This window comes from Sander vitreus, chromosome 2, assembly GCF_031162955.1.
Source record: "Sander vitreus isolate 19-12246 chromosome 2, sanVit1, whole genome shotgun sequence".
In the NCBI taxonomy this organism is placed as follows: domain Eukaryota; kingdom Metazoa; phylum Chordata; class Actinopteri; order Perciformes; family Percidae; genus Sander; species Sander vitreus.
This window is the reverse complement of record NC_135856.1, coordinates 12,444,671-12,455,299: the sequence shown is the minus strand read 5'-3', so window position 1 is coordinate 12,455,299 and position 10,629 is coordinate 12,444,671. Positions and strand designations below refer to the sequence as shown.

Sequence of the window (10,629 nt, the reverse complement as noted above, 5' to 3'; positions counted from 1 at the left end):
TTGCACAGTAAAAACTTAACTAGTCTCAACTTCTTATCTTCCTTTGATGTTCTCGCCACATACCTGCATAGTTAAAGCATTTGTCAACAGAGGTATGACTCATCCCTGCATCTTTCATTAAATACATTAAGCAGATGTTTGAGATTTGGCAGTTAATATAGTCTTGACAAAATGTACGTTCCATGTACTGCACCGTGATGGGAGATTGTTTGCCTCTGCGTCATCCCTCCCAATCATTACATGAATTCCTTTTATTCAGTCCATTTCTAATGCAACTACAGTACAGAACTACAGTATCTTACCAACTGGCTGCATTCATGGTCAAACAAAGCTGTGTTTGCTTAGTTGTTGTTGTTTAAAGGAGAGTGGGGTGATGGGTATTTAGGGACTAACAAACAGAGAATGGTTAAAAGCACGCTATCTGAGGCAAATCACTCTGCCTGCTGGGAGATCTATAGCAAAGACTTGACCAAAGACAGCCCGACAGCCATAAAGCAGTGTTACACAACAGACCACATGTACCGGCCTGGGAGACAGGTGAGAGACTGAGGCAATGAATGTGATAACACAACAAGGATGAAGACAAAGCAGAGGGAGAGATGTGGAGCATGGAAGGAAAGGAGACGGAGAAAGCGGAGAAAGCAAAGGACAGAAAGACAGAAGAGCTAACAGCTAAGAGTGTTGTCAAGTCACCTACATTTCGTAACATGTAATTTAACTTAGGGACAGATGTCTTATAAAACTCAAAGTATTCTGAGTGTGTGACAAATCTCTGGCAAATGGCAAATTCAAGAGGATTAAACTATTATTAACACCCTCAACAACTGATCTGTTCATTGATTTTGAGTGCTCACTCTGTAAATCGCTTACAAAGCAGTAGTATGTGATTCTGACAATGTATTCCTCTCAACAAAAAGTGATTTCTCTCAATGTCCATTTTTCTCTCTCACTGCTAGAGAAGCAAACTGTTAAGGTCATCTCTTCCTGTGAGCAGGAAATCGTGGGTCTCTGTTTCAGCAAGAAACTAGATGCCATTCTCTCCTATTCACTCCTTCAACAAAAGCTGCATGTCAATATCTCACTCTGTCACTGTTCGCCAGTCTGGAAATAGAGAGTGATGGCACCATTTAGAGCCAAGTGTGAATACACTCTGACACAAGGCCTGACAATAGAACAGACAGTCTCTGTTCGCGAGAGACCTAAGATTAGACGGTCCACAAGGAATCCCCTGCTGGAGAGATTAGTTCCATTGTTGCTGCTCTCCACGAAGTATTGAGACAGAGTGTGTCTGTGTGTGTGTGTGTGTGTGTGTGTGTACTTAATATGAGCAGTGAGTGTTGAACAAGTTGCAGACAGCCAAGTAAAATGTATTTCCATATCTTTCACCCTCTGTCTGGTGTCTGTCTAGTCTCTGCACCCTTGCACCATTTTCTAGTCTTATGTAGAGAACGTATAAGAAAGTTAGAGTTGAACAGCTACTTACCCTTCAGTTTCTCCACCACACTCTGCCCGGCTCTCTCCGCCACCTGCCCGTCCTCCCTTTGGTAATGGTCATCCAGGAATCGGGCCGTAGCTTCTGACAGGTGGACCTTGCCCGCCACGCCCAGCTGCTCCATCAAGTTAGCCAGATTGACATCATTTGACCACACATCAAACTTGAAGCGCTTCATTCCCAGGATCCCACACAGGACAGTGCCCGTATGGACGCCGACACGCATGCTGACGGTCTCACATGTCTCCTGGCAGAACTGCTCTATGGCCTGGATCATGCCCAAACCCATCTCTACACAGCAGTAGGCGTGGTCTGGCCTAGGCTCAGGGCAGCCAGCTACACAATAGTAGCAATCTCCCAGAGTGCTGATCTTCTCACAACAGGTTAGTTCACAGAGCCGGTCAAAACGTCCAAACAGATCATTGAGAAGGCCTACCAAGGCCGGTGCTGACTTATTGGCAGACATTCTAGTGAAACCCACAATGTCCGCAAAGAGAATGCTGACAGGCTCCATGCGTTTCATATTGAAAGGCCGGAAGATTATCTGTCCACGGGGGATGGAGGTCTTCTTGCGTTTGTGATTGTTATAAGGGTAATTCTTGCTGCTTGTGGCAATTTGGGCTTGTGAAGCTCCACCGCTTCCTCCACCACCCACTGAGACGGCGGAGGCAGAGCAGGCACCAGAGGAATAACGCTTGCCAGAGTTCTCACCACTGCCCTCATCATCACCTTGCTTCATCAACTCATCTGCAACTCGCCGCGGCATGACAGAGTGGATCATACGCTCCTTCAAGAACTTCTCCACTTCCAAGTCTTTGCCGTGCATGATAGCCTGGCCCACTTTGAGGAAGGTGCTGCGGGAACGCACCTCCGACATGATGAACAGGTGGATACCAATGACATGGGCACACAAGTGGAGCAGAGCTTTGGCCGGGCCCAGCCAGCGTAGGGTGTCTCCTTCCCAATCAGAACCTGAACCCACTAACCCCGTCCCCCATCCAGTAGTGTCATTTTGAAGCAAGGACAGCCATTCTAATGCTTCAAATAATATAGAATACAGGAGCCCTAGCATCACTGAGGCATACAGACGGACATGAAGGACACTGTATAATAACAACAGAACCTCCATGCACAGGGAAAAGGTGCCCACAGGGGAGATGCAAGGGGCTAGAGATGGAGCTACTTTGTCTGGTGAGGAATATGAGGCATTGCCACCGCCAGCCCACTTCAGCTCAGTGTAGCCGGCAGTCTGTATCTGTGGAGCTAAGGTGATGGCGAAGGTGACCGCGATCAGGAGCAAGGATGTTTGGTTGTACAGCCACGTGTAGGGTTGGGTTAAGGTGAATAAAAAGAGCAGCACTAGGAGGACTAAAAAGGAGGCTGTGGGGACTAGGAAGGCCATGGGGTTGCAGCGGTCACTATTGACCGCAAAGTACACCCCCCAAAGCACAGCTGCCACTGCCAGGTAAAACAGGACATAACGGAAGCGCCGCTGTGTCTGAGGAAAGCATCTCTCTTGGCACGCTTCTTCCAGGATGGGGGAGTCAAACTTGGGGTCCCAGCACTGAGCAGCAGAGCGCTCGAACAGTGGCGGCGCCTTCCTACGCACCCTGGAAGTGGTGGTCCCAGCCGGTCTGGAGTCTGAGCTGCAGCTGGAGGAAATACTGTATTTGTGGAGGTTAGGGTTAATTTTACTCACAGCCCCAAAGCCTCCGGCTCCTGCTCCACTGCTGGCAGCCCTCAGCGGCTCATGTTGATGCACGTGTGGCGCGCTGTTGGTAATCCGCACGGTCACAGCGCCATCCCCGCTGGAGTCGCAGCTCACTTCCGTGCCATGCATGAGAAGCTGTCGGTGATGTTGCAGAGTGGCCATATTGACTGTTGTGACGAGAAAAAGAGGGGCGCGGGGAGGTGTTAAATATTAATAATATCTTCTGATGGCCCTCAGGCAATTAGACGCGGTGCGTGGACACCGTGTGCACATGTGGCACGGAGAGGAGGGAGGAGGCGGCGGTGAGAGAGTGACAAGCAGGCAGACAGAGGGAGAGGGAGAGGAAGAAAGAGAGAGCAAAGGTGTTTGTTGGAATAATCACAGTGCATGAATGGTGAGCACGGCACAGACGTCTTTGCTACGCACACAGCAGCCTGCACACTCACTCACACAAGACGCGCCGTTCCAGTTTCTTGAGCAGTTCATTATCCAAACCCGGGTTTGCGTCAGTACTCACGTTACATGTATCCTTCTCCAAAGAGGCTCTGGGTTTGAGCCCGGCTTTCTCTCCAGCTGCGGTAAAAACACTGTCATCACTCTTTCTGCCTCCTGAATTGAACATCCTTCTCGGAAAGGACTGGTTAGTGATGCAACGATGTTATGCCTTCATCAAGTCGGTGCTGACGTTACATGACTGAAAATGACCTCATCTGGATGTGCGCAATATTTCGATACTGCTGACATTACAGAATCAGACAGCGTCAGGAAAAAATATCCAGATTGTTCTTCATTCCGAAATAACGTTGACTGCGTGGTAAAACAGCGTTAGGTCCAGGGCTTCATTGTATGAGCAGATACAGACTGTCAACAGTTGGCGTTGTGCACAGCAAGTGGCTACAAAAGTTACACTGTCCCTATTATCTCCACAACATGCGCGACAAATGGTCAATTTACGGTCCCTCTCCCCTCTTAAAATACCCCCTCCCCCCCAAAAAAATAAAATAAAAATCGTGTCGTTATGAACAGCTAGTAGTGCTAAAATAAAAATGTGTGGACTGTATACATTCTCCACCATGAAGCATCAAACTGTCAGAAAAATATTTTCAAAAAAAGAATTCCTCACTTAAAAGGCTATTCTCGTTTCACATAAAGTAGTTTACTTTATATGCTGTGAATGTTTTACGTTAATAATACCGTCTTAACATGTGGGCAAACTTAATATTGTTGATTAAAAAGTAGGTGATCTGTAATTGAGGCGGCTTTACCTTCCACTACATCCCTTCTCATACATGTCCAAAGGATTTGCATTTCTTATTCCCATGCATTCTCTTTCCATCTTTATTTCAGTGGGCCCATGAAAATAGTCCAGACTGAGATATTTGGGAGCCCTGTCCAGTCCAAGATCCAGAGCATAAGAGGCCTGACAGGCAGGCCTATTCCAACGGATCCAGCCCCGTCCTTTCCTGAACTCCCTCTCCGGATCTCCAACGATTATTCCCCCTCTGCCTTCCAAAGAGGGGATCGGGAGGGGTATACGATATTCAAAGACTCTTAATTTAAAAAGAGAAGCGCAGAAAATACCATCCGCTGGCCCACATTAGTGTAGGTTTGCCTCTGCTGGGAGTGTCTGCAACTTGTTGCGCGCAGTTGGCAAAATATACTGCTATGAGGAACAGCCTCGGTCGGAGCAGTCTGGTCTATAAATAGTGATGATCAAAACTCTTGCAATAACAACACCAACGGTGTGTAACACTTAAACTGCTTGTCATAAACGTTATCTGTGTAACAACATAAGAGCTTAATACATAAAAACGTAGTAGGCTACTTAAAAATCACGTCGTACAACGCGTGCAAAACGTCAGCGATAGGCCCCCCTCTCGTTTCCAAAAGCTCCCAAACTTTTTTTTTTCCCCAGGCCGTATTTCCTGCGTTTGGAGAGGAGACCCAGTTAGGAGTCTCTGGTTATTTGGAGCAGAGGCTGGGTTTCCTCCCCTCGCATTCCCCCAGAGCAAAAACGTAGAAAATCCCCAGATCAATGAAGGAAACCCCTTGGATACATCCTCGGTGAGAGTATCAAAAAGCGCCCCACAAACGGCACTATATCTCCTTACATCAACCGATTCCTTAGGTCTGGATAGCACTAGTTTTTGCTGGCATGCTTGTGTCCAACAAACACAACACTGTGCGCTCTGGCTGTGGTGCGTCCTCTTCCGTCCGCCGCTGGTTGCCTCCCTTTTCCCCCTGATATAGCTCTCTGCTGGATTTTGGGGCTAAATAAAAACAGCCCTACAGCGGGAGTTTTGCTGCTGTTTTTCCGTCTTATCCGGGCGAACGTATTATCTCCACTCCTGTAGCTGCCACCATCTTCGCTGTGACTGGGTCGGAAATCCTCCCCCAGCTGTTGTGGCGGTGCGGGTTGGTGCCTGTCAAGCAAACCACAGTTTATAAAATAAAAATGAAATAAAAAATAAAAAACACGGTTTCCGGTCTTTCAAGACGGCCAATAAGACAGTTAAATAATTCACATTGGCTTAGCTTTCAAAAGCTACAGAATACAGGAAGGCTCAGAAAGGATATAATCATTTTGTTGGTTAAAGAAGCATCATTTAAAGACAGGAAAAAGCATGAGGCAATACAATAAAACATTATTAAAAGGTAGCCTGTACCTTTTAATATTATAATACATAGGCTAATGAATTATAAACAACAACGTTGGCCTACTTAATAGCATTAGCACATCGTTGGCCTAATATGATTATTACTTTACATTTGTTTTTATTGAAAGTGTCGGGAATGTTAGGCCCCAACTCAGTGCACTTTCCTGTAGCGTGTCAGGTGGGCAACTGCCACGCCTCTTTAGGAGACAGGTTCTGAGCATACGGTCTATTCTTTCGCCCCATAGCCATCTAAGTAAATATTGGACCCATTCTTTATGAGCCACATATCGCCCGAAAATTCGTACACTAAAATGGCATTTACAAACGGGCAGATTTGGAGGAAATTAACTTTGTTTGAGACCTGTTTCTGTCTCAGCAACAAACTCTCGCGAGATCTGGAGACCGTAGGCAAACCTAATCAACTAAACTAACGTTCGCAAACGCCAAAGGTAACTAATTTTCGTAATGCTAAATATGGCTTTTAGCTATTTAAATATCAGGTAAATATCTAACATTATCAATGTTAGCTTTTCATCCATCTACACAACGTACAACACTCACAAACGCCACGCCCTAGGAGACAGAGTGTAGGCCTACAATTTAATAGCCTAGGTTACTTTTGGCGCGGCTTGGAATCAAATGCGCTATCTCTAGTTATAGAGTTATCTTTGACTGAACTAAGATAGGTAGGCTACAAAGTAGTAACGTTACCTAAGTGAAACACAAACAATTTCAAGCCTTTAATTTGAAGGCAGACTCTGACCTCCGGTATCTCCCTGATTGTCTCTGCCTCACTTGACGGTTGGTGGTGTGCTGGATGTCGTCCTTATACTTCATCCATGGTAGATGTCCAGAGTGGAACCCGGCTACGTTCATATCGCATGTAGACCTAGTAATTGCCATAGTCTCTACTTTAAAATCGTCAGGACTGATGTGTTATGTCGGATTTTTTGCGTTGCTACTGCTAAATTATTATCAACCCCCTATTACAATCATAAACATTATTAATTACATTGCTAATCACAGGCTAGAAATAGCCTACAGGTGTCCTGCCATGACAGCTACAGAATGTGTTATCACCATGGTGTGTTAATGTTTTGACTCATTCCTTGAACCTGTATTATCATTATACACTCGAGTTGAGGTAAGTTATGTTTTCAAGATTACTAATGTTTTCAAGGTATTCCTTCATATAGTAGTTTTTCCTATTTTCTGTAATGTAGCATGACACAGGCTACACAATGATTGGAAGGGGTGTGTTAATTGGCTAAGTTTGGTGTATTACGTAACTAACCCATACCATACTTATAAGCAGTGTGGACCTGGTAAGGCATTATTTTTTATGCTATTTCATTATAGTAGGCTATTATAATTCGCTTTACAGAGATGCATTCAGAATCAGAAAATGATTTATTGCTAAGTAACACTTACAATGAACTTGCCTTGTTGGATGGTGTATACACAAACATATTATTAGGAAATAAACAATGAGAAACAAATATGTACAATATAACTGTTTAACATTAAGAAGAAAAAGAGGCTCAGGTGTTTCTCATAGTATCTCATAGGGGAATTGTTTTTGAGGGGACTCAAAATTACACAGACATTTCCACAACCCAAGTAGATTACATAATGTAGAAAATAAAGAGGTATGAAAGGAACTTGTCAGTTTGGCAACAGTTTAATCTCCGAGGCCAAGTATATTGAATAAGGAAATACCACGAGGAAGAAAGGAGGAGGGTTTACTGTGCAGTGGCCTATTACACAATACGAGTTCTTAAGGGGAAATTGTGCAGAGGAAACACAAATGTATTGTTATTTATATCTAAGGAACGTTGGCTATCACATATCCGAGGTGGCATGTGCTTCATCAGCATGAATGGACACAATACTGGATTTTGTGTAGACCACGCTGTACTTTCAGCTGGAGATAGTGAAGTGATGGGATTGTGAACAGCAGGTGAATAAAAAGAAGATAAACAAGGTAACAAACAGTTACAGTATAGTACAGTTTCAGTGTGTGTGTGTGTGTGTGTGTGTGTGTGTGTGTGTGTGTGTGTGTGTGTGTGTGTGTGTGTGTGTGTGTGTACGTGATATGTGGGTGGTGTGTGCATGTGTGTGTGCTTATGGTCGAGAGCTGTGTGTCCTTTGAGAAAGCCATAATGTTTAAACTTTGAATCCAATAAAGCAAGTAAGCCACTATGCATTGTTAAAGTGTGTTTGTGTGAGTGTGTGTGTATCTGTGTAAGTGGTATGTGGGTGACGTGTGCATGTGTGCGTGCTTATGGTAGAGAGCTTACAAGAGGCCTGTTTGAAGAGTTGATAAAGCTGCACTGATAAGTCTTTGTTAACATTGTGCCTTAAACCGGGAGCATGGCCTGTCTGCTAAGCAAACACAAATTATACGTAGAATATGAGTTCCATATTTACAGCATTTACTACACATGCGCAGGTGTGTTCATGACCTGTGTCGCGTGTGTCATCCTGGCGTGGTTGATGATGTGATATTTTATTGGCCACTGTGGGGAAATTAACTCCTTGCCTTAGAGCTCAGGGTCAGCTGCAGGACAGCTGCATATTTTCTAGTAGTAGTAGTTTCTTCAAGTATTTGAGAAGCACCAGAGAGAGACATTCTGCCAAAGGATATGGTGACAAGTAGGCTTAACTCTGCTCATATTAAATGGTGAGTTTTTTTTCTTGAATGTGTTCTACTTTTGAAAAGCCCATGTGCAGTATTACCAGCAGCATTTTTTTTTTTTTGCCATGCTAGCATCATGGCTATAGATATGGAAAGTCGGTCAGTTATTCCACTACTTTGGTCTTGACTGAAATCTCTCAACAGCTATGGGATGGATTTCGCCGAAATTTTGTACAGACTTTCGTGGTCCCCAGAGGATGAATCCCAATGACTATGGTGATCCCCTGACTTTTGCTCTAGCGGCCCCATGAGGTTGACAATTTTGGTTTGGAGTGAGATGTGTGAGATATGTGTCCAATACTTAGTTTCACAACCAATTACCGTACCTGCAAAACTAATGACATTCCCATCAGCCTCAGCTGCATTTAGTAAATATTAGCTAACAGGCTAAACTAGTGTAGCCCCTGGTAGCATGACTCAGCTACAGGCTAAAGGTCATGGATTCCATGAGACATTGATACATGACTTTTGTGTGGTTTATTTTATTGTAAAATAATGGTATTTAAAAATCACCAATCCATTAGTTGAATCTAATCAGTAAAAATTACAGACTGTCCTATACCTTCAAATCCACAGGCAACCGACATATTGTGGCCTCCAAGTGCCCAACCAAATGTCACACTCTTAACTAAAACGGTAAAACGGACCATCCACCTAATATTTAAAACCCACTAAGGGAAAATGAATGACTGGAAAGAGACAGGATGTCAGAAAATGTATGATTATTTCTGATATTTATGTCAGAATATTTATGTCACTCAGGAAGGGGTTTCAATATAATGTACATGTGGATCAATTTGTTTCAGCAAAGTTAGTTTTAATTACTGTTCAATGAAAAACGAATAGGATGCTGGAATGAATAAGCGCAGTTAAAGGAAGTTAGTCAGAGACACAAATGCAACAACACACAGATGTCATCACCACTGGGATTCATATTCTGCTCGACAAAAACATTTGTCGTGGTGGTGTGCCAAATTGTTGTTCTAATGTTGTGTTACTGTAAGCATTTATAACAAATTGCTGCTATCAAATACAGCTTTAGATGTTATCTATATTGACATGTATAATTTAATTTGTTTATACAGTCTACAGAATGCCCTGGACTGTCTGATGCTCTGTATCATTTAATAGTAATTTAGTTTGAGTATATATTGTGAAACTCAATATGACATTGTAAAAATGTGACCAAAACAAAATCCTGTACATTTAAATGTGATTTTAAAGTAGACTTGAGTGAGTCATTGTCACAGTTCAGTTTGCTCTGTTGGGTATATGGTTAATGTGGGATCAGTCCAAAGAGTGTTCATGGTAGCAACCCCAAACTAACTTCAGACTGACCACTTCTGTCAAAACACATACACTCTTCTTTGCATTCAGAAATAATTCACTGCTTTGAATGAACTCACACCTAACTTAATAATACAGAAAGTGTAACAATATTTTATCATGGCAAACTATCAGCGAGAAAAGTGTAAGAATATGCATGTGTGTGTATGGATTATCACTAAATGCATTAAGACAGAACTGTCTTTTTTTTAATAAAAGTATAAAAGTACGGTATAGTTGTTAAAACCCTTGAAGCAAAAGTGAAGATGTTTTTCTAACAGGGGATTGTCTGCTGTTGTCTCCTTTTTATTTGCATTACAAATAAAACTGATAGAAAGAAATAAAGCGTATTTCTACCATGCCAACTGCTATGTCGTTAGTCTGACTCATAACACAATGAATTGAGGCGCCTCCTGGTGGCTGTTTTCAGTCACTGCAGGGGATCGTTTGTCAACAGCTATCAAAAAGCAGCATTTCTATTTTATTGCTAATGGGCTTTTGGGCTGATGTGTGCTCACCCAGCTGTTACAAATGTAATCATGTTCCTAAATCATACAGTGATGTTATGTATGAACAAAAAAGTCTGCATAATGTTATTCTGAAGGTGCAGTTTCTCCGACCCTGTATGCTGTGAGGGTGAGAGCTGCTGCTTTTAGCTTGCATTTGGCCCATATTTTCCAAACGCTCCTTTCACTGCATTTTGCAGCAAAACATCCAATCACGATATGAATTATATCCTTTTTTT

At 43.2% G+C, this 10,629-nt stretch overlaps 1 protein-coding gene across 3 annotated transcripts in view; it reads right to left on the bottom strand.

Annotated features, from left to right (window-relative positions):
- Positions 1–5,627, bottom strand: part of adcy9a (adenylate cyclase 9a) — a 33,742-nt gene extending 28,115 nt beyond the window's left edge. For 2 of the 3 annotated variants that reach the window (XM_078278506.1, XM_078278527.1), the window contains exon 1: positions 1,484–5,627. In XM_078278506.1, coding sequence (XP_078134632.1) covers positions 1,484–3,365 — 1,882 coding nt within the window. In that variant the 5' untranslated portion in view covers positions 3,366–5,627. The remainder of the gene's footprint in view (positions 1–1,483) is intronic. The other variant, XM_078278516.1, reaches the window with a different exon arrangement.
- Positions 5,628–10,629: the final 5,002 nt, after the last annotated feature.